Genomic DNA, 23,920 nt, shown 5'->3' on the forward strand with positions numbered 1-23,920 from the left:
CTATATTTCTATGAACAAATCCAGTTTTTAATCGAAAATAAATAGAGTTATAACATTAATGTTGATGGCTGTATGAAAGCACAGACCAAAGATATTTTTAAAGTACTATTGGCATTTATCTCTTCATATCACCACTATAATTCCAGAAAAGGTACGACTGTTACTGAAGTTGATGTACTCGTATACTATTGAAAGAGGCCACTAAAAGATAATGATATCCAATAATGTTTTTAGGTTGAAAAAGTAAAGTGGCTTTTTCAAAAAAGCTAATTTAATAAATTTATAGTGAGAGTATTAAACATTTTGCCAACAATGTGTTTTTGTATTTATATCTTGCAAAATATCTATGCCAAACTAGTGAAATCGTTTTTTTTTTACCGAAACTATTACACCAAAAACAGTAAGTGATATTGGTACAAAAACTGTGAAAAGGCATTAGGGGAGGTCTTATATAAGGGAAAAACTAATTGCGGAATTGCTGTTACACTTAATCACCCAAAATAATTTACGTTTATCCGCTTAAGAATTACTAACTGAGTGGCAGTTTATTACACAAATAAAACTTCTTGTACGACTAATAGTAATGTTTTTGAAGTAAGAATTATTCTTGATATTAATGTGTCTGTAAATGATTCAGCTCAATTGGAATCATATCAAGTTTATCTGAATGAGTTAATGGACAATACAGATTAGATTGTTACAGATATTATAAAGAGAATGTTGTGTTGATGCTGATATAGGCTTTTGTAGTGGCCTATCATCATTTCCAGGTAGGGTCAAGATTCCATTATCATCCCTTGCTTAAACATATTTCAACACACTGTAAACATGCTTTTCCCAAAATGTTTAATTAGTGCAATGTCATAAAGTAACATATTGAGGAAAAACTATTTAATTTTTTACTAAACAATTGTTATCTTACATGCAACTCTTTCTTATCACTTCTTTAGTATGTCTGTTAGTCTGAGTTATTGGTATTGGTTGCCCGATTCTTTTTCTGTAAAAACTAAATGTAGTGATTTCAGTAATATACTACTTTTGTAAAGAATTGATGTACATCTTTTATCACGCTTTATTAATCGTACTGATTTCTGATTCACCATGTTAATTTTTTTTTCAATCACTTGTGTTTTGATTCTCAAATAACTTAGACCAGATCATGTGACTGTCTCCGAATCAGGAACAGCTAATACACCTTTTTTCAACCTCTTTTGCTTGTAATCTGACTTTGTTTGGGGGCATCTGCATGTCAGACCTTTATTCCTTTTTTATTATTACTTGCAGCCGCTATTTACATATGACAGATACATTAAATTGAAATTAACTGTGCGAGATGGCAACAAAAGAAACATATTTTATAAACTAAATAACAACAGGGTTAGATCATGCCGTGGATGCACAAAAAAATCAAAATAGCTAAGGCAATAATTATAAGGAAAAACAGTAAAATATTTTCATAACAATATTAGAACGCAGTTACAATCATTATACTATAAAAGAAAATAACATGGCATAATCTTAAAGAAATGTAACATCAACAAAAATACATAACAATGTAATGATAAAAATATAATATCGAAAAAATGTACCAAGAATGTTAAATATTATAACAAATACTATAAAGAACATAGTAACCATATAACAAGAGTAATAATTGTGAACAGAGGCTTCTACTATGTAAAAATATAACAAATAGTCATAACAATACATTATATTATTAACAATGAGAAGTAATAATAACTAAAATGTTAAACTATAAACAATAATATACTACATCAAATAGACAAAAAAACAACAGCAAATAATACAGTGATAACAAGAAAGGTTACAAAGGGGGAAAAGCAAGACAAAGCAAAAGACCAACTTAACAGATTAATATGATTATTTTGTACAACAAAAAGCATAAGTAGTAATCAAGGATGTGATAAAAAAGTGATTAATGATAAATTAATCATTAAACAGCATAAATTAATGATAGTCAAGGGAAAATGAGGCAAAATGCAATAAGGAGTAAAAAAGAGCATGGGAAGTAAAAAGGAAAAGTGACAACAAGTTAAATGGCATAACTAGGAAATACTCCAAAAATATCACTTTTAAAAGATGCTTCAGAAAAAGTGAAGAAGTCAACATGAACAACCACTTCACTACCAGTCCGAAGAAACCTGTAGATGCTGATGTTGTAACAATAATATGTTACATGAATCTCCATTGGAAGATGGTTTTAGAGAGGGAGCCTCTTTAAATGGGGAAATCAATGTTGCATAGGTGTGAAGGACAGTCCAGAGTGGCATTAATTATCTTACAGAGAAACAGAAGACCTAAACATTTTCAGAAAACAAAGGTTTTCAAGCACCACACTTTCAAGGAATTTGGCAATAGCTGATTGGATTACTATTGGTCAATAATAATTTATCCAAAGTTTTTAAGTTCAGCAATGTAAGTTTAGTTTTTAAGTTCAGCAATATAAAGAATGTCCATAAATTACTCTAGCAAACTTCACCATCTGATTTATCAGGTCAAAATAAGTAAGAAATGTTGTATTAATTATAGTCCTATCTTACTTAGTTTACAGTCTGTCAGCTGGTTGTATTTTTTATAGAACAAAATAATTTTAATATTTTAATTTAATAATATTGTATAAAGTACCATTTTTCAAAGTCTTTAATCTAATTAAGAACGGTTTTGAAAAAGTTTCAGAAAAATATCATACCAGATTCCAAAATAGCGGGCTGCCATCTATTAATAAAATCTATATAATACATTTAATAATTTATTGTAACTGATAATCCATCATCATATTATGCTCAAAAACTATTTTTTCAGACTTGAAAATTTTCATTGTAAAAAGAGTTTTATTTATTAAAATTTATACATTGTTAACTGGATGAATATAACTTAATATAAGGAAAGAGTATTTTCCTTGTATTAAGAGTGTTGTTAATGTTGTGCCTTTGATACTTTTGGAGTTCTACTGGATTCTGGTGAACCAGTGATAATATTTCTTGATAGAGAGACAAGCTATTTGCGTGAATATATGTTTAATTTGTTACTGCACTAATAATTTGTTTCCCTGGAACAAAAAAGAATGAAAGCTGAAGACACTCAGGAACTCATCTCAAATCCATTAATGTTTCAATTCATAAACTTAAGTTCTAGCTAATTAATCATGTAAAATACAATTAACTGTTAGTATTAATTTTCATCATTTAAATTCAGTATACATTTTCCCATAAGAAAATCTAAACTGCCCTCTATACATAGACTGCAAAGAAAACTATACTAAAAATTTGTAATGACACATTATTAGATAATTTGTTACCTGAATATAATTAAGATAGTATTTACTATAAAAACTGAACATGATCATTATAATTTAAACTTTTGTTTGGAATAATTTCTGAGAAATTATGCAACTTTGTAAGATTGCACTAAAAATCCATTTATTTGCATTCTTTTGTTCTAAACTGTAGGGATATGACTTGCTTAGCCAAAAACACTAATAATGAATATCAACTCAGGTAATAATACATAATTTATTGAGAAAACAAGAAATATATATGCCAAGTAAAGTTCAAATCTTAGCACTATGTAAAACATAATTAAATAATGGTGCAAGTTTACACTTATCACAAGATTTTCATCATAATTAGCTTTATATCATAAAGAACAGAATGGAATTTATACAGAATATTTGTAACTTATTGTGTAATCTCATATAATATCATATTTACATAGTTAGCTAGTTAATAGTTTAATTGATTTCCTTTTGTAATCAACTAACAATTGATCATTTTCCAGAAACGCAAAAGATGGATAAAGAAAATGAGCACTTCCACAACAAGCCAAATCCTCGGTTGAAATCCAATTTATTCTCAAAGATTACTTTCAGGTATTTATAAAATCTTGTAATTTTAATCTGATAAGAGTTGAATCAGGCATAAAACTACAATACAGTCTAATATAACACTCAATACTAATTAATAACCAAAGTTATACAATAATAAACAAGATAAAACAAAATGCTATTCAAATGTTATTCAAATGTTTTTCCTTTAAGGTATTTTGTTAATGAATGTATAAAATTAAACACCCCTGAATAAGTTTTAATAACTATATCACTTGGCCTAGTTAATAAATTATATTATGATGGTATTCAACTTAAGTTATAACTAGTAGAATTATTTACAGTAAACATTATTGACACTGCACTTATTTATTCTTTATAAGTTTATTTATCTATTCATCTCACTCACTAATCATAGAGAAAGCAATCATGTCAACTTCTAGCTAATTCTTTGGAGTTCTAAAACTTTGAATACACACACCTATTGATGATTTTATATTTTATCTTACTACAATACTAACAAAACATGTACTATTGCATTAATTTATGAATTTAGTATGTAAGAAAAAACTGTTTTTATGTTTAAGTTTAACTAGCTGACAGTTTCTAAATCCCATTAAATTTGAACTGCTTGTAAAAAATGCTTCATCAATCATTAGCTTTTGACCATGAATACATAACTAATATTGTTTCTTTTATTAACACCTTCACTGAGTTATTTTGAGTACTCTTAATTTGATTCTGACTCTCTCACTCTCTGAGGTTCTCCCACAGTCAACATGTTTCACAGTAGTATATCAAGTTCTCATACAGAGTGTGATCATCTCGTTATATTTTCTGGGTTAATAGGGACTAAAATATAATTATTAGATTTTCTCTAAAAGTATTTTGGAATCTAATGTTAACAACTGAATAGAAAGCAATTTCTAACATATGAGTTTTAGTACATTTTAATAAAAAACATTTTCATTCAAATAAATTGTTCAATGTTCATCACTTAATCATAATTTTTTTAGTAGAACAAAAATTAATTTCTTCCAATTTAACTTTCTTGTATTCCTATACTTGATATTATTTGTTTACATGATACAAATTAGTTATTACTTAATGTCATTCAGCACTTATGTATTTTGAACTTTAGCTGGACTTTGCCAACATTTTGGAAGGGCTACAGAAGAGACCTGGATCCAGATGACCTCTTCAGCCCACTAGAGGAACACCGGTCATCTGTGTTGGGAAACCGAATTGAAAAGTAATATTTTTTTACAATAACGAAAAACATTTTTTAATTATGACTCTTTGTTATATAACTAGTTATTAAATATTCCAAACAAAATCAAACTTCTACTAAACCTTCAACTTTAACTACATCTACTATCGTGCTAGTTTTGTCACTGTAAGTTTTACTAAAAGTCCTATCTTTTATTTAATTAATAATTAATTGTTGTACCTATCATAACACAAAATATTTATTTAAAAAAATTATTGCAGCATTAGGTTCTAACAAAACTCTTGCCTTTTGTCAGTACATTGCTCCAGATTTAACTATATTTACGCCATGTCCATAGATTTATTATATAACTATATTACAGGTATAACAAATAGAAACAAAATAATTTAATATAATAGTACTTTCTTCTATGCATGAATTTGTCAAGAGAATAAAAACTGTATTCATCATACTGTAATCATTTATACCAAAGCGTATATACTTTATTCTCATGGGGTAATTATCAAAATATAATGTAAATTTCTCAAAACAATCTCAAAATATATCAATTTATCTCTAATTATTTGAGTGAGGTGTTGGGTAATTATGAGAAGAGCATATTACAATCCAACAACACTTTAATCGTTCCAATACATATTCTGTATGAGCAGGACTTAGTATGTTTTTAACTAATTATTATCATTGATGTACCTAAATGCTATGCTCTCTAGAGGATGGATGGGGGAGCTGTCTACAGTCTGGAAGAAGGGTGACAAGCCAAGTCTGTTACGAGTCTTGCTGAGAACCTTTGGTCTCAACATCCTCAGTCTTGGAGCAATGCTGGCCCTCATGGAGGTAGTGGTCAAGTAGGTAGAAATGCCCAGTTCACAAGTTTGGTACAGTAGTGGTATCACAAACTTCCATAAATAGCTGCAGGGGAGAGGTACAAAATGAATTACTTGTAGTACATAATATTAACTCCAAGCGAGGACGAGCAAGAGATATTCATAGTTTAACAACTATTCCAAGACGTTTGATTTCTGTACCACCAAAAAAGTTAAAAAAAATTAATTGACAGTGAGTTAGAAATATTTCTGTAGTTTTATCAGGAGTTAACTGTATTAGAAGTTCAATAATACATGTCCAAATTATCAGTGAGATCTTAACAGAAATAAAAGTGCTTCATGAAATAATTCCAGATGGCACTGACAGTTTAATCTAAATAGTGTGAAGAACATTTTTATTATAATGTTCAAATTTTATTCATAAATTTGTTAATTGTTCCATTATTGTTGAAAATTTTATTATTAATTCAATTTGAAATTAATGAAAACATATTTGAGGACAACTATATCACAAGGAAGACTCTCAATAGAATACTATATTAATTAATCTTAGTAAACCTATCAGTGGAGTTTGTTGGAAAATAAATAGGAAAGTGTTTTTTTTATAAAACTGCTATAGTTGTATATATTGTATGTCTGTCCACCTTAAATAGGTAAGAAAATCTTTTCTTTTATTATAACTCATTAAAAGTGTAACTATTTACAAGCTAATATTTAACATGTAAATGAATCATTTTTTCATTATTTGTATTATATTAACACTTAATGGATCAAAGCAATTAACAGAGTTAGTTAGTTAGTTTGTGATCTCGCTTCCAAGATTTACTGATACTGGTTATTTATTATTATTATAATTTATTTATAATTAAGTCAGGAACATAACTCATTGTTATTCTATTTATAACTGATATTTACACATTTGACAGAATTGGAAAGAGAGTTTTGTGAGAGATTGTGGAATGGGCATGCTGACTTTCATGAATGATCTAGGCTAATGCAGCCTCTGTTTCTCGGAGGCCTGATTGAGCACTTCAGGCAAGACAGCGAGGTGACCAAGAAAGATGCCTACTTGTATGCTCTCGGCATCGTCATCTGTTCTGCCATCAACATCATAGTGATGCATCCCTATATGATCAGCATCATGCATGTTGGCATGAAGATGAGACTTTCATGTTGCTCACTTGTGTATAGAAAGGTCAGTATTTGCATATAATTTGTGTTTACACTATAACACAAATAACTGCTGTTACTTAACACGTGCATCATTATTGATGTTTTATTATAGTTCACAAAATGATTTTGAAGATACTTTAGTTTAAAACAAACACTAAATTATAAGTACAGATCTGAAGTAAACAGTGATGTTGGTTTTGCACTCTCAGTTGGCTCCAGATCTTAAGAAATATTGATGAATTATTTGCTGTATAATGTTGTTGAGTATTTTTTAAAGTTTTAGTTATAAATTTTTGAATTGTGTTGTGAATTTTTGTAAGTAAATGTAACATCTGTGTCAAATGATTTTTTCAATGTCTACTGTATGAAAGGCCTTGAGGCTAAGCAAGACGGCTCTGGGAGATGCTACCATCGGTCAAGTCGTGAACCTCATCAGCAACGATGTGGCTCGGTTTGACAGCTCAGTGTTGTTCTTCCCATACCTGGTCATCGGCCCTTTGCAGACTATGGCTGTCACATACTTCCTCTGGAGTCAGATTGGTATAGCTTCCGTGTTCGGGGTCGCAGCACTTCTAGCTTTCATACCAATACAGTGTAAATAACCTAATGTTTTACACTAAAATATTTTCATCATTATTTTAATTTTACTTTTTTATCAGTTTTGTCAGTAAATATGAAAGTTGTATGTTTTATCTGGAAGTAAGATTGATTAAGCACTTGTGTTTGTGATCTCAGTGTGGCTCGGGAAGATGACTTCCAGTATCCGGCTGCGCACTGCTACTCACACGGACCAGAGAGTTCGGCTGATGAATGAGATCATTGCCGGCATTCAAGTTATCAAGATGTATGGATGGGAGAGACCCTTTACTAAGTTTATTTCAGAGGCTCGCAGGTATGGACTTAAATGAATGATTATTTACACTATGAGATTCAATTTATTACTTTATAGATGATTCTTAGTTTTAAGTTTGTTTTTGAAATAAAGAATTGATTCTCAGTATGGCTCCAGAACCAGTAAAAACATCAAAGAACTTGAGAGCTTGCATCTTAAGTTAACTAAACACACTAAACATTTAACATTTTTGCATAAATGTAACGTTGAAAACCTTATGCCTGTTGGGTTAACTCCAAAAACTCCTTTTCTTAGCAGGAAAGCCAGTAAAACTTGTCTTCTTCATCTAAATCATTACTTTAAGAAAGAATTGCATATCATTATTGTGAAAGAAGCCTCCTCCATTCTTTTACAATAGATTGAATGTAAAATAACTAAATTCAAAAACGTGATTGGTACATAATTTAGTAACATTCTTGAAAGTATCCAAAATAGATGTAAATAAGCTTTTAAAATATACAAGAAAAAGAAAATATCAAAATTTGAAAAAATATGCCTAAACAATTTGTTTTGCCTTAAAATGGCAAAGCAAACATGGATGCAAATAATAGAAATGTAATCAACCTCTTCTTGAAAATTCTCACTTAAGTGTAAATATCATTTACAAGAGTAATCAAGAGTTTAAACTTTTCTGTGGCACAAAAATCGGTAAAGGCACTGGATTTCATAACTGGAATCAAGTGGGATGTTGTATAGTTATCTGAGGTACAGAGTAACTGGTTTCATTGTCAGGCCATCGTTTGCTCAGAAGATTTCCCCCAACAAAGCCTAATTTAGCAATGAAGTAGAAAAAGTATCCTTATGAAAGACGATACCTTCAAAATCTTACCAGCCCATATAAGCAACGCTACTGTTGTAATTGACACAGTAACGTATAACAAAAAGTATTACAGAAACTTTAAATACTGGCAAATATACATTAAAACTGTACGGTTTTAAACAAAGACACAACTGATTCCTTTGAACCTAGTAGCAAACACCTTAAGAAAACACAAAGGAAATTTTCAGATAAATTAAGATCTAATTTAACTCCTCAGCATTACAAAATCTAAAACCCTAGCATCCCTCTTCTGCCTATTATCAGTTCTTTTGATTCACCTTGCAGGGAATTGTCTAAAGTCATTTTAGATAATTTAACGCCATTAGTAAGAAAATGGACGACAGCTTATATGGACGTCGAAAAATTCATTTAATTCTTTGTTCAAGCTTGCTATTGACGATGGAAGATTTGGCAGAATAACAGGATTTCGGGTATTTGCCATTATTATGGTTACATGATTTCGGATATTTGCCATCGTTATGGTTACATGATCTCAGACATTTGCCATCGTTATGGTTACATGATTTCGGCCATTTACCATTGTTATGGTTACATGATTTCGGACATTTGCCATTGTTATGGTTACAAAAGGTGTAACACGTGTTTCTCGTACTTGTGACTTGTGCTAGAGACTTGTAGTCCCTGCAGTGATAATGCTTGGACTAGATTCCCAAGCAGCTTTTGGGTATGTTTGAACCATTTAACCGTTTTCTTTCCTTACTTTTCTTGTTTCTGTTCTTTATTTTTGTATGTACTAATACCTCCCCCCACCTGACGAATAGGATAGATTCCAATCATCGAAACGTTGTGTTGTACCTTTTATAACCATAACGATGACAAAATATGTCCAAAATCCTGTTATTCTGTAAATTCACTTAAGTTGACAAACTGACAAACTGGTAAGTTTTTACATCGAAAATCTATTCACAAATGTACCAATTCAAGAAATTCTTGAAACCATTGAATCAAGTCTCAAAGAAGACCAAACATTAAGTGAAAGGACTAAACTTCTCGTGTTAGTAATTATAGAACCGTTAGAATGATGCACTCAATGCAATTATTTTGAGTTAGAGGGTAAAACTTTAAAATAAGATAAATGTTCTTGTATAACTTTTGAACAAGAATTTTCAAGGAGATGCAGTGTGTGCAAACTAATTTTCTTTAATATATAATTTTAAAATACATTCAATATTTATTACAAATAATTACAATTATTTAAAGAAATTATAGTTTTTTACTAAAAATGACTGATTTAAATATTTAATTAATTTATATTTATTTTATACACCCAAATACAAAAAAATCATAAAATTGTGACCACTTGTGTGTTCAGCTGCCATGCAATGATCATGATATATGTTTCAACTCACATATAGATGCAAACACACCAACATTTTCATGGAAATCCTTTTTTTTATTTAAAAATGGACATTTTCACAAAAATTTCAAAATTGTTTTTCTGTATCATGAGAGTATTCTCTCAAGTAAAAACTGTATATCAGCTACCTGTACCAGTTACCAGTTGATAGGCGGGGATTGTATGCCATATTTTATATACTTGTATGAGCAGTTACTGATACTCGATTGTTGATTACTATAATCATGAATAACACTGAGCTTTTATAATAGTTTACCATAGTTTTGTATTTTTGCAGAGCAGAACTGAGAGAGATATCCAAGACTGCTTATATACGTGGCATTCTGTCTTCATTTACAATTTTCCATATCCGTATTGCTATTTTTGTCAGCATTCTCACATATGTTTTCTTTGGAAACTATATCAATGCAACAAAGGTATTTATAATTTGCATAAATGCAATATATTAAGTACCGATTTTAGAACACGCAGAATACTACAAATATGTGTCTAACATAGTTAGCATGTTAAACTATGCTATCTCTATAGCAATATTATACCTTCACTGTGACTTTAGGATATATAATCAATGTTTTGACTTTAGGATACATAGAGTAGTAGTAACGTGTGTCGAGCACAATCAATGAATTTAAACTATTAAAAGAAATATATGTGACTTACAGCGTTTTATGAAATGAATTTTATTATTTGTGTATAATTATTAAGCTATTTTACTCGTGCATGAAAATTCTACTAATGAAAAATCTGAGGAAAGTATTATTGAATTTAAATAATTATAAAATTTATTTTGTTGATTTGCTCAACATAGATTACACAATCAAATTTTGAAAGTATTTCAATTCAATGATGCTTACTTTAGATATTTTATATGCAGAACTTTCATGGATGAAAAACAACACAACAAATAATACACAAATAAAAAAGGTTTAAATAAAAAACACTGTCTAATCTAAATTTCTTCACATGTCTGAAGTACTATAACTCTTCTTTTTCTGGTATTTTTTCTAACTGCCAGAAAATTTACAAACCAGATGTTTTCTGGAGTAAATGAACAGTCTGATTTTATAACCATGGCTGTCTTACTGCTTCTAAAAAAGAAAAGTGAATAATACGTATTTATACATCATGTGTTTTGCTTCACAAACAGCCTCTTGAGATCTAGGCAATGATGATGTGTACATGTAATGAAGTATAAAATCATGAACAATCCAAAACATTAAACATATGTAAATTTTAGTGCCTTCAAAACCATTTCATTCAAATTCAAACTGTTTTTAACTTATTTTATTGGTTATTTTGGTTTAATTAAGAAACAAAAATATTCAAATGACTGTGTTAAGACCATATTTTGATTAGGAATTAAAATCCAATGAAATAAACTAATTTAATACTTTAGACACACACGTTAAACACAGTATTTCTGTATATTTATTGACATTACTTTTTCGTATTCTTATCATAATTAATTTTTATTTACTTAATTTTCAGTGAAAAAACATTCCTTAAAAATTAAACTGAATAGCAAATGATTTTTTTATGATTTGTTTATTATGACTTGCAGGTGTTCATTGTGACATCTTACTTCAATGTGCTTCAACATACAATGACAATTTTCATTCCTAAAGCAATTACACAAGTTGCTGAAGCTTTTGTCTCCATACAAAGACTACAGGTTAGTGTACAATCAATTTGATGTTTTCATACTAAAATTAATAAATTGGTATATGATTTCAGTTTCAATTCTATCATATCAAGCAATTTTCTTTTATTAATAATATAGAGACAGAAATTTATTTATCAAATAAGTTGATATGATCATATCACTGCAACTTTTACGAATACTGGGTCACGTTATAATTTTAAAACAATACTCCTAAATCTTACTAATCTCATTAGTGAAATTATCCAATTCAAACTAGGAATAAGTTAAAATTGCATAAACTTTTATAAACGATTTATTCAATCAAACTAGTAGAAAATTATTTTTCTGTAAAATGTTTATTATAGCTTGTTGGTGTTCATTGTGATATCACATTTTAATTTGCTTCAACTTATAATAATGTTTTCCTTTTCTACAACCATTACACAAGTTGCTGAGGCTTTTGTTTCCAAACAAAAATGGCAATACATAATTCAAATTTGATTTAATTTTCCTTGCCAATATGTTTGCGGTTAAAGCTCTGCATCTTTATTATTTATCTTTTGATATTACTTCTGTAAAATAAATATTATTATATATATTTTTTTTTTTTTAACTAATAGTTGTATATGGCAAACAGTAATAAATAATATGGTGGTGTTATCGTCTAAACATGTGAAAGATATGGACAAGTGCAAATTATTATTTCTGGGTTCTCAGAGGAGGTAGTTTAAGTGAGAATATAGTTATTATTTTGATTTACAACTACTAATTCAATGACCTCATATATCCATCAAATAATTAGGATTTTAGTACCGTATCTATATAATAAGAATTATGTCTAACCTTTAATCAGATGTCTGATTACAGGATTTCCTGTTGTCGGGGGAGACTACTGTGTACTCCTGGCTATCTGCTAACGGTCACGCTGGAGGTAACGACAATCTGGAGTGTTCACTCGGTGAGGAGACTGCCCCTCGGCCTCACTATGCTGTAGCCATTGCTGGGGGTTCTGCAAAGTGGAACCCTAGCCTGCTCGACGACACTCTCCATGACATATCTTTACATGTTCGTCCTGGTCAACTGGTTGCTGTCATAGGACCTGTCGGCTCCGGCAAGGTAGAGCTTGGTAGGCTTTGTACACAATTCAATTTTGATTTAGTTTTACTTATCAATAGAGGTTTGTAGTTAATTCTCTATATCTATATTATTCATTTCTTTATTGTTCCTATAAAATAATTATATTTAATTTTATCACGGGGCTTAATACAAATACAATACAAATAATTTTTACTTGAACACTTAACTTATTGTTTATAGTGATTTCTAATACCAGCAAATAGTCACCAGTACACATAAACAAAGAATTTCAAAAAGTATCATATGTATGGTGTATCATATCTATTATACAGGGTGTCAATTAAGTCTGGAACCTCTTTTTTAATTTTTGAACCATAATAGAAAGAAATACCAAAGTTCACACGTGCTTACTGGTGATAGTAACGCACACATCTGCCCAATTACCGACCGGATAATCCCTTTGGGGGATGGTCCACAAGGAGTCGGACAAAATTCTTAAATAGCAGCATAGGTCAAATTTGGTATTAAATTAAAGGTCTTACTTAGCAGAGTACAATGCCGCAAACCGGACTTCAAAAGGTGGATTCATTCAGTAGTTATAGCTATTTGAATTTTAAAACAATTGAACAATGTAAATTATTAAGTATTACAAGTAAACACCAATTTTTAAGTACCTGTGATCAAAGTAAGTGTTCAAAATGTTCTCCTCCCATCATCTGACAATGTAGTAATCGAAGATAATTATTACCAATAACACAACTACTGTTAGAATGTGAAAGTGGCAGATTGAGTCATACACAGCATCCACAGAAACTTAACGTTTGGGCAGGTATTATAGGAAATCAAATTATGGGCCCATTATTTATCAATGGTATTTTAAATGGTGACTCGTATCTAGCAATGCTCCAAAATGAGATAATTCCTGCACTACAAGCTGCTCTTGGTCGACAATTTCAAAGAATTTATTTCCAACAAGATGGCGCGCCACCACACTTTGCTCTCCTTGTTAGAGAATACTTGGATACAATATTCCTTCACAGATGGATTGGAAGACGTGGTGCTGTAGAGTGGCCTGCTCGTTCCCCTGATTTATCTCCGCTGGATTTTTTTCTTTGGGGATACCTCAAAGATAAAGTTTATCGTACTAAGCGTCGAGATTTGGCGCACCTAAGAAATCTCATAGTCCAAAAAGCTCAAGATATTCCTCGTGACTACCTTCAAAATGCAGTGGATGGCTTTTACAACCACCTAGGACATTGCCAGACGATGGTAGGGGAACATTTTGAACTCTTACTTTGATCACAGGTACTTAAAAATTGGTGTTTACTTGTAATACTTAATAATTTACATTGTTCGATTGTTTTAAAATTCAAATAGCTATAACTACTGAATGAATCCACCTTTTGAAGTCCGGTTTGCGGCATTGTACTCTGCTAAGTAAGACCTTTAATTTGATACCAAACTTGACCTATGCTGCTATTTAAGAATTTTGTCCGACTCCTTGTGGACCGTCCCCCAAAGGGATTATCTGGTCGGTAATTGGGCAGATATGTGCGTTATCATCAATCAATCAATCAATCAAACATCTTTATTTCATAAAAATGTACATATCGTACAAGAAATAGTGTCAACAAAGTAATTGGTTTTAATTTAAACATTTACAATGTCTGTGAACAATAAAAACAAATGAGATAAAACAGAAAACAAGAACCTCTTTATACACAAAATTACACATTCTTAACTAGGTTCGTGCAGATTAGTTTAGGGGTTTTCCCCTTCTTCGGGCCAGAACAACATTAGTTCTAAATACAGGTTTTACAAACAATCATACAAACATTGAGCCTACAAATAAAAATATTAAAATTAAGTGTTTTCACCTTCTTTCAACTTTCATACCTGTTCTATTAGAGTAGTCATTAACAATTTTCTTTTGAATAAAACGAAAAGGGGAAAAGCACAATGTATTTCAATGGTTTCTTAGAGTAAGTAGCTCTTCAGTTGAGTAAAATGTATTATCACCAGTAAGCACATGTGAACTTTGGTAAAATGTACTATCACCAGTAAGCACATGTGAACTTTGGTATTTTTTTATATTGTGGTTTAAAAATTAAAAAAGAGGTTCCAGACTTAATTGACACCCTGTATAGAGTCAAAGTAAAATAGTATTAAAAATGTTTTGGATAAACCTAGGTATTAGTAACAACAAAATTGAAATTATTTTTTTCTTCACATAACCCGTGTTTTTAAAATAGTAATTTTATTATTTTTGTAGAGTTATGCTTTGTTTTAGTAGTAGTTAACAGATTCACTGCTAATGTCTATGATCTTGTAATTAATTTATTTTTTATGCTGATCCTTTGCATCGTTCAACACAAAATTTTATAACTATATTTAGAATTATACTAACTAAACAAATTTATATGCAAGTTTTTATTATTAATAAACTTTAAAAATATATTAAATATTCTTTCCGGCTCAGTTGGAAGAAAGGTAAATTACACATGTAACCATCATTTCTAAATGTGAAACTGAAGATACATTATTAGTATTGTAGCGTAGGATACATTGGTTTAAATTCAACAATTTTATGTATTTAATTTGATAAGAAAAATAAAATAGAGTTTTAGTATTAATTACATTGTCAGATGGTAGGTAGTGATATTGAAATGTCTCCTTTGGCAAGTCTGCTCTTTTTACTTGAGGATAGAAGTTTGATTCTGAATTAAGAATTTGTTGTACCGGTTCTTTTGTCCAACTATTACTGGGTTTTAGTTGGTTCAGATCAGGAAAGCTGGCAAATTCGGTGGAATCATACTGGGCCAAATAATCTAGCTTGGAAATAACATCATTAATTATTGAGGGGGGGGGGAGTATTTAAATCAGCACTTCTTCATTTCCGCCGATTTTTCTGTTGCAAGAGTGTGTGATTCCATGTCAGTCCATTCCATGTGTGTTTAAATTATCACAAGTGATTTTGGAGAATTTCACGTAAGACTAGATTGCAAATTTATTAAAGTAATCCAGTAAAAGAGGAAGGCCTTTTTAGAAGAAAGAAAATCTCATTTAGAATACTTGTTTTCCTGTTCGAACGAAGGATTAATTTCATCTTAATAATAGTTAAGATTTGAACTCTTTGAGACTAATTTGTGTAACTTTGCATATTAATAAGAATTCATTTTATAGCAAGCTTCATTTGAGTTTAAAAATTAACTGAAACATAATGGAAACTGGATAAAATCCCACAGTTTGAGTTTAGCACGAGGTGCACAATAGACCTTTGAGAATTAATTTAATTTGAATTTGATTTATTATTTTATTTTAAGAGGAGAAGAAGATTTAATTTCATTTCATTTAAATTTAGTTTTTATTTGAAGAGCTTAATTTTTTTATTGAGAAGAAAGCATTTTATTTTAGTTTGATTTGAATACTAACATTTTTGCTAAAGGAATTCTTTGAACAAGAAAATTTGTTTCAAATTTTATTGGCAACATAAAGATTGAAAATTTGACAGAAAAGTGTTTTAATATTGAGTTTACCAAGTGGCATTAATTTTTTTTTAATTGACTTTGAACTCTGGTTCTAAAACACACATTATAGCTAACAAGTATTTCTTTTTATTACCAAGAATATTCTGATGTTCAAAAATTCACAACATTCTTGACTCTCAAAGAGTTTTTGAATTAATTACAATTTGAATTTTATAGATACCAAGCTAAAAAGACTTGAAACGAAATAAATTCCTTATTAAAGCAAAATTTAACACATTTATTATTTTCATCAAATAAAATAATAGACAGATTGTTCATAATTACTTTTCCATTCATTTTGGCATGCTCCAGACATCTCTACTTCATGCTATTCTCGGAGAATTGACTCTTCATGCTGGAGAAATCCAGGTGTCCGGAGGTGTCTCCTACGCCAGCCAGGAACCGTGGCTGTTTGCTGGCAGTGTCCGTCAGAATATTCTGTTTGGATCAGAATACGACAAGCAGCACTACCGCCGTGTGGTGGAGGCTTGTGCACTCTGGCAGGACTTCAAACAGTTGTTCGCAGGTGATAGGACTATAGTTGGGGAGAGAGGAGAAACACTCAGTGGAGGACAGAAAGCAAGGATCAATCTGGCAAGGTATAGCAGGAAACCTTTCTTGTTTTAGGAAATAACATCAAATGTAGAGGGTTAGTTATTTCCAAAGGTTTCTTCATGACAGTAGTTTTGAAACAAATTTTCAATTATTTATCTACAGTTAATGACATCATAGGTTTTAAATCAGTAATCATTTTTAAAAAAAAACTATAATTTTAGTTGAAATATTCCATTTAGTTCATGAAATTAACAGGAATCAGAGACTGACAATAATCTGTTTAATCCATTTGTTATAAATTGTATAGAAAATTATTGTGTGTTTCGTTATTTATTTCATACTAAAAAATGTGGTTCATTTATAGTTATCTGTTAAATAGTGTAAATCTATGTAAAAGAAAATAGCAATGATTATTAAGGCAAACAATTAAAGCAATCTGATTGCTACAGTTACATTTGATTATTTGATTTATATGCCACCAAACATTAAATAAAACAATAACCAATAAATTGTGATAATGACCATTTCTAAATCACATAGAGTATAATGTTCTTGTTCAGTTTGTAATGGTCAAAGTTGTCAAGTTGGTTTAATTCTTAATGGCTGATAGTCCATGAGTCAATGCAGTGCAAATTGGCTCTTTGTTCCTAGACTATAAAGGACTTAGGGTTAGATGTAATATACAAGTTTTATTATTACACTAAACATTACAAATAGGCATGGAAGCATAGAAAACAAGATGTCCAAAGTCAAATTTTAAAGACTTGATTGATTTATAACCTATTGAAAGATGTCTTTAAATGCCTTAAATTTGATAAAACTATGTAGAGAGTCAAAATTAGTCTTAATACTGTTCATTCCATTGTCACAGAGCATCTACTGGTAAATTCAATAGTTGTGACATATGAATTGAGGAAAGCAAAGAATATAGGATAGATTGAGCCTTGATATTTCCCTCTAGAAGAAAAGAGATTTTGAAAGGAAACATTGTCTTATGAATCCTTGCTCTACTATTGTACTTTTAAGTCTAAAAGAATGAATACACAAATTTAAACATTCATCCATTAGGACATTACAATAATAAAAATGTATTGGCATTGCTTAGTAGCCAGGCATAACTTAAGCCAAACAGACTATGGTGTTGTTAAAAACTAAAAAAATAAATAGTATTGTGAAATGTGTGGGAGAGAAGAGGAAGACATTCATTACAAGCAACTAGAAGAGGAAATTGATTGTGACAACAAGGATGATGAGTTGGAATGAAGTTTTATAGGGTCTTTTCAAATAACTTTTTAATATGTACCTATATGTATAGATTATATACAAAAAAATTGGTATTAGTATGAAACTTATGAAATATGTATTTGTGGTTTTCTATATATTTTTCTATTAAAGTTTATTCCTACATATGAGGTCAATGGCTATTAAAGATACTGATTACTGAGTACAATGGTAAGTGCCATATTCTGTATATACTTATTCAACATTGCACTAAGCCTCTAGTAATACTCCTGCACAGTTTCCTAATTAGTAGTGCTAAAGTCACAAAATGAAATGCCAGTTTATGCTGATTTATATTCATAATCAAATTCAAAATTGTTCTCAAGGTGAGCAGAACAGATTCTTATGCTTTATGAAAGTTAAAATGTTACGTGTTAAGAATTACCTGCTCTCCTTGATTGACGTTTTTAGTTCCTGTAGGCAAGTCACGAGACGACTCCTATCCCTGTACACGGTGCAGCTGTGCATTTTAGCGGTACCACCTGATTTTGCAGGCATTTATGTCAATAATGATGTCTGCAACATTAGAGCATATAATAATAGTTAGAGCCTCAATATACAAGGCTCAATAATCAAGAGAGTTGATTAATGTCCTCAATTTTCTAGTATGCAGAGATCAGGGTTTGTTTCATGACTCGCCTACAGTAGTGAAGTCAAGCGTACTAAAGCACAGAGATCTCCAACAGACAAACTAACAAATTAATTTGAACTGTTTTTTCCAGAGCTGTGTACAAGGAAGCAGATGTTTACTTGCTCGACGATCCTCTGTCTGCTGTTGATCCTAGAGTCAGTAATCATCTCTTTCAACAATGTATTTTGGGTAAGTTCTAAATAACTTGCATGTTCTTGCGAATGTTTTACCCATTATTGCAAGTACATTATAAGTTTCAAATAATTTTCTGCAAGTGAAAAATATCTGGTAATAATCTCATATTTATAAAAGCTCATTTTCAGTTTATTTTACACTAAGGTGATTAAAACTCTCAACCTGCTCATCCATCAATTCTACCTCTCCTCAGACATAATATTAATAAGTTGCATGAAATTCCCTTCTTGTTGACATTCTCACTCATCGTATTAAGGCAAGGTGCAAGTCAAGTCAAGTCAAAGCAGCCTTTATTCATAAACATTAACTACAGAATACGCGTCACATAAAAACAATTATAATTAGGTCAGCAATATAATTTACAGTAATTACAAACTAACAATATCACAATATTTCAACTGAGTAAAAGGTCATCTTGGTCAGCCAGGCGGTGAGACGTGCTAAGTTTAAATATTTTCTACTCTCCTTGAGATTGAAGAATTTTCCCCTTGTATAAGAAGGTTTTTTGGCAAACATTGGAAGTCTGCAAATTAGAAGAGAGAAATTTAAATTTACTGTCTTTATAGTGTTTGGGTATGGATTTCTATCAGTCGTTCAGCATTCATTTTTGAAAATGTAGATGAAGAGTTGAGGGATAAAAAGTGTAGCAAAGGTTTTAATACCAATATCTATGAAGCCTGTTCAGAAAGTAAGTACCGTTTCATTATACTGCTGCCGTAACGCTGCTATCAGTGTTCCACGCATGTGCACTAGTCATCCTTGTTCACTGGCTATTGACTCATACCAATTTAGTTGTGTTTTAAGTTTTCTCTCAACGTTTAAAATATTTCAGACAATTAGTGATCCCGCTGATTGTGAGATTCGTTCTGTAATAAGATTTTTTAACGCAAGGAATGTGAAAATGGCTGAAATTTATAGTCAACGAGATGTTTACATCGAAGACATGACGAGTGAAGGAATGGTGATAAAGTGGGTTAGAATGTCCAATGGCGGTCAAACAAATGTGCATGATTAGAATCGGAGCGGTTGGCCTTCTCTCGCCACCGTTGATGTGTTTCTCTCTTTAGTCCAGGTTTACCAGCACTTGTACAGCTTTTTTCTACAGGGTTAGACCCCTTCCCAGCATTTCCCGCATTTCATCCGCCCCAAACTAATACTCCATATTTTATGTGAGAATCAAAACGTGAGAAATAAGCAACTTTAACTGTTGCTATATCAGCAACAGCTCTCACTCTTTTGAGCACATACAGGGCAGTACTCAATTTGTTGCAGTCCAGATCTACATGTGATATTCAAAATAGAGCATTATCCACAAAGATTCCCAAGTTTTGAATCCCTGGTTCGGTTTATTAAAAAAGTTGTGTAAAGCAAGTATAGAATACAATCATTTGATTTAAACATTAAAAACCATTATTAAATCAATTACGTTTTTTTAGCGTTCCAAATTTGTATTTTCTACCTACTCTTGCCATTCAACATCCCACTATGCCTGTAGTAATACTTGTGCACAGTTTCTTGATTAGAAAGTGCAATGTTTTTTAAATAACGAAAACAGAACGATACTCCATCAGAGATAGCTTGCATGTTCACGGGAACTGTTATCACATTGCCAGAAATACCTGAAATTCAACAACAAAGCTTGTTTATCGTAGTTTCATATGTCACCAACAGGTTCCAATACTATCCAGATCGTAAAGAGCAATGGAGAATTTAAAGAAATAGAAGTTTATAACTTTGCAGTTGTACAGTACTACTGGACTCTAGAGGAATGCAGCATTTTGGTTTGGAGTTGAGCGGTTGAGTTGTATGCAAGCAGAATGAGAAAATGGTGCTGTTCAATAGAACATGACAGGAGAGTTGTTGTGCCATCTTCATATTTAAAACAGAGCACAAAGGGTTAATACTCATTTTGTAGTACTCAGGTTTTCTACACTTGAGGTCTCAAAATTGAACAATGAAACTATGCCTTCACATGACCGTTGAAATGGCACTTTATATCCTACTTAAGCCTTTGCAAAATTTTTCTTTGTTACAAATAAGCTTTTACAATTTCCTGCAGCCAGTGGTTAAAGTTTCTGTTTATTAACCAGATTTTTAATTACCATTCAGACAAAATATTTCCATACATTAACAATTCTAGCCTGAAATAATAACATGAAATATGTGGTTCTAAAATTGCATTCTAACACAAAATCATCAGATCATTTATCACAAAAAAACTCTTCAATGACTTATTCTGTAGAATATTTTAAACCTTTTTCTACTGAAGTAGGAATGGGTTAATATACTATGTTTTATCATATAATATCATTGTTAAATTATTGATACATATATGTATGTATAGGGTTGCTGAAGAACAAGACTGTCATTTTGGTGACCCATCAAATGCATCACCTAGACAGTGTAGATCACATTGTGCTCATGCAGGCAGTAAGTTTTGTAGTAACTTACAACTGACTTTTTAGTCAATATAGATTTATTAATACCTTTTTGCACCATGAAAAAGTATATAGTATTATGCATGGTAAAGATTATACAGTTCAATAGTGTATTTTATAAATATTTTTAACACATAGAGTTTTTAAGCACAATTAAATTCTTACTTGAATTACTGCCGTTTTTATATAATCCACAGCTTAGCATTTTAGTTGTGACTGTCATCTTAAAATATTTCATACAATTTCCAATGGTATTTTATCTCAGGATATTTTGTACTATCGTAGAATATTCGAGTTTCTAAAAACTTTTAAACATTTTTAGGTAATATCACTTTTTGAATTTCAAAACATTTTTAAATGGTTAAGGGCCAAAATATATGGTAATACATAATTAAAAAGTATGGTAACTGTTACAAAGTCAATACATTAATAGAAGTATTTTATTTTTGAGTTAATATATAAGTTTTACAAGAGTAAATAACAATTCGTGTAATCATAATAAATGTTATTGTCATCTTAAAGGGTGCTCTATATTTTATTAAGTTTAAAATAGAGGTACCTATCCTCAATTTTGATATTTTGAATCTATTCTGTATAACTAGTTACCAATCAAAATAGCATTTAGCCTTTTACCAGAATCTGCCTTTTTGACATAAGGTCTGCTGTCTACTCGATTAGGCCAGGTAATCGGAAGTCTACTTAATTAGTATTTGTGTGTAATTTGTTTTTTAACAAATTTTATGCAAAATACTATTATTATTATGTCGCACCTACATTATCTACATTTCAAACAAGAAAAAAGATGTCTGGACATTTCTAGTAATTAGTTTTAAATTTCAAGGCTTCAGGTCAGCAGTTCAACAAGCTGCTATTTTCCTCCATTGGAGAGGAAGCCCTACTTTCCATTGTCTATAAGAAGATGAAACGCTCCCGGATCCGGCTGCTGTCACATTGTGAAATGTTTCATTCATAAGAGATACTTATGTAATGGTTATGTCTGTACAGGGTAGAGTAGTGGCAGGAGGAACATACAGAGAGCTGCAGGCTTCAGGTCAGCAATTCACAAAGCTCCTACTTTCATCCATTGCAAAGGAAGCTCGACTTTCCATTATCCCTGAGGAGATCAAACGTTCCCGGGTCCGGCTGCTGTCACACCGTGTAATGTATCATTCATTATTTTTTTATTAATCAAATCTTAAGTAATGAACCAAACATATCTGATCCTTCAGACTCACCATGCATTCTTTATTTTATTTATTTATTGATTATTTAGTGATTAGATTCAATAAGAAAAAACTCCATAATTAGTATTTTAATCTCTAAAAAAATGTACTCATTTTGATAAACTTCATACACAAAATAAATTCCAATAAATTCAAGTCCTTCTTTAGTTACTTTTTAAAAATATATCAATACAAAAATTGTTTCTTTCCAATATTTTCCTAATTTCATAGTTTGTTTTTACTACTTTCGATCAAATTTGATATTCATAAACGAAGAAGATTATCTAGTTTAAAAGTTCAAATTACGTTATGTTATTTAAATGTATTTTTATCTTTTTTATCACTGTTCAATATATGTTGTAGAGCACTGTATCATCCCTTGATGGCTCTGGAAGTGAAGACAAATCTTCTGTGGAAGATTATTCCTCTGAAATGGTGCGCTCTTACGTTTTCACTGAGTATTTTGCGGCAGCTGGCCACAAGTGCGTTGTGGTGCTCATGTTAGCTATGTGTGTGGTGACACAACTGTTTGCGAATGGAGGGGACTACTGGATCACTCACTGGTAATACTTGATCTATTTAGTAACGAGATCATACATGTTTATACCAGAAACTATAAAATATCCTGGTTACTGCAAGGACTTAACAAGTTGGTAGATTTCCAGCACCGATGCCATCACTATATCAGTCAGTAGGGTGCTTCATGAACAGTTTCCATTTAAAAATACCAAGGTTTTGGCTCTGTTTCATTAAATATAGCCCTGGAACTTACCAATTACTACCAACACTAAAGAAAAAGATTGCTCTCCGACTTCAGGTTTCCAGCATTAGCCTTTAAATTCACTGATTACACAAATCTGATAGTAATTGAATACCTTCAAAACACAATAACTAATCTCAGTACTGTTGGGAGTGCAATGACAAAGACATTGTCTACTATGGTCCTACTATTATGGGGAAGAGTTTGTGAAAACATGGTGTTGGTTTGGACTAATGCTGAATAACATGTAAATAATATCTGAATATAATCTTTTGGACAAAGGATGATCTTGGATGAAGGAAATCATAAGTTATGCAAAAAATCTCAAATTTCTTTAAACTAAGACAACAGACAGATAAAAATAGCACATTTATACAAATTTATCTCAATTTCCTATAATTGTAAATAAGATCAGAAGGCACTACATGA

At 30.9% G+C, this 23,920-nt stretch overlaps 1 protein-coding gene across 3 annotated transcripts in view; it reads left to right on the forward strand.

Moving 5' to 3' along the window:
• Positions 1-683: 683 nt before the first annotated feature.
• LOC124359561 (probable multidrug resistance-associated protein lethal(2)03659) overlaps positions 684-23,920 on the forward strand; it is a 40,457-nt gene continuing 17,220 nt past the window's right edge. For 2 of the 3 annotated variants that reach the window (XM_046812414.1, XM_046812416.1), the window contains exons 1-15: positions 684-770; positions 3,799-3,889; positions 4,986-5,096; positions 5,786-5,920; positions 6,890-7,094; positions 7,444-7,666; positions 7,808-7,964; positions 10,440-10,578; positions 11,724-11,834; positions 12,672-12,920; positions 16,721-17,007; positions 18,967-19,064; positions 21,415-21,500; positions 22,514-22,666; positions 23,095-23,294. In XM_046812414.1, coding sequence (XP_046668370.1) covers positions 3,810-3,889; positions 4,986-5,096; positions 5,786-5,920; positions 6,890-7,094; positions 7,444-7,666; positions 7,808-7,964; positions 10,440-10,578; positions 11,724-11,834; positions 12,672-12,920; positions 16,721-17,007; positions 18,967-19,064; positions 21,415-21,500; positions 22,514-22,666; positions 23,095-23,294 — 2,234 coding nt within the window. In that variant the 5' untranslated portion in view covers positions 684-770; positions 3,799-3,809. Of the gene's footprint in view, positions 771-3,798; positions 3,890-4,985; positions 5,097-5,785; positions 5,921-6,889; positions 7,095-7,443; positions 7,667-7,807; positions 7,965-10,439; positions 10,579-11,723; positions 11,835-12,671; positions 12,921-16,720; positions 17,008-18,966; positions 19,065-21,414; positions 21,501-22,513; positions 22,667-23,094; positions 23,295-23,920 lie in introns of those variants that run through there. The other variant, XM_046812415.1, reaches the window with a different exon arrangement.

The sequence above is a fragment of the Homalodisca vitripennis genome, chromosome 4, assembly GCF_021130785.1.
Source record: "Homalodisca vitripennis isolate AUS2020 chromosome 4, UT_GWSS_2.1, whole genome shotgun sequence".
Taxonomy (NCBI): domain Eukaryota; kingdom Metazoa; phylum Arthropoda; class Insecta; order Hemiptera; family Cicadellidae; genus Homalodisca; species Homalodisca vitripennis.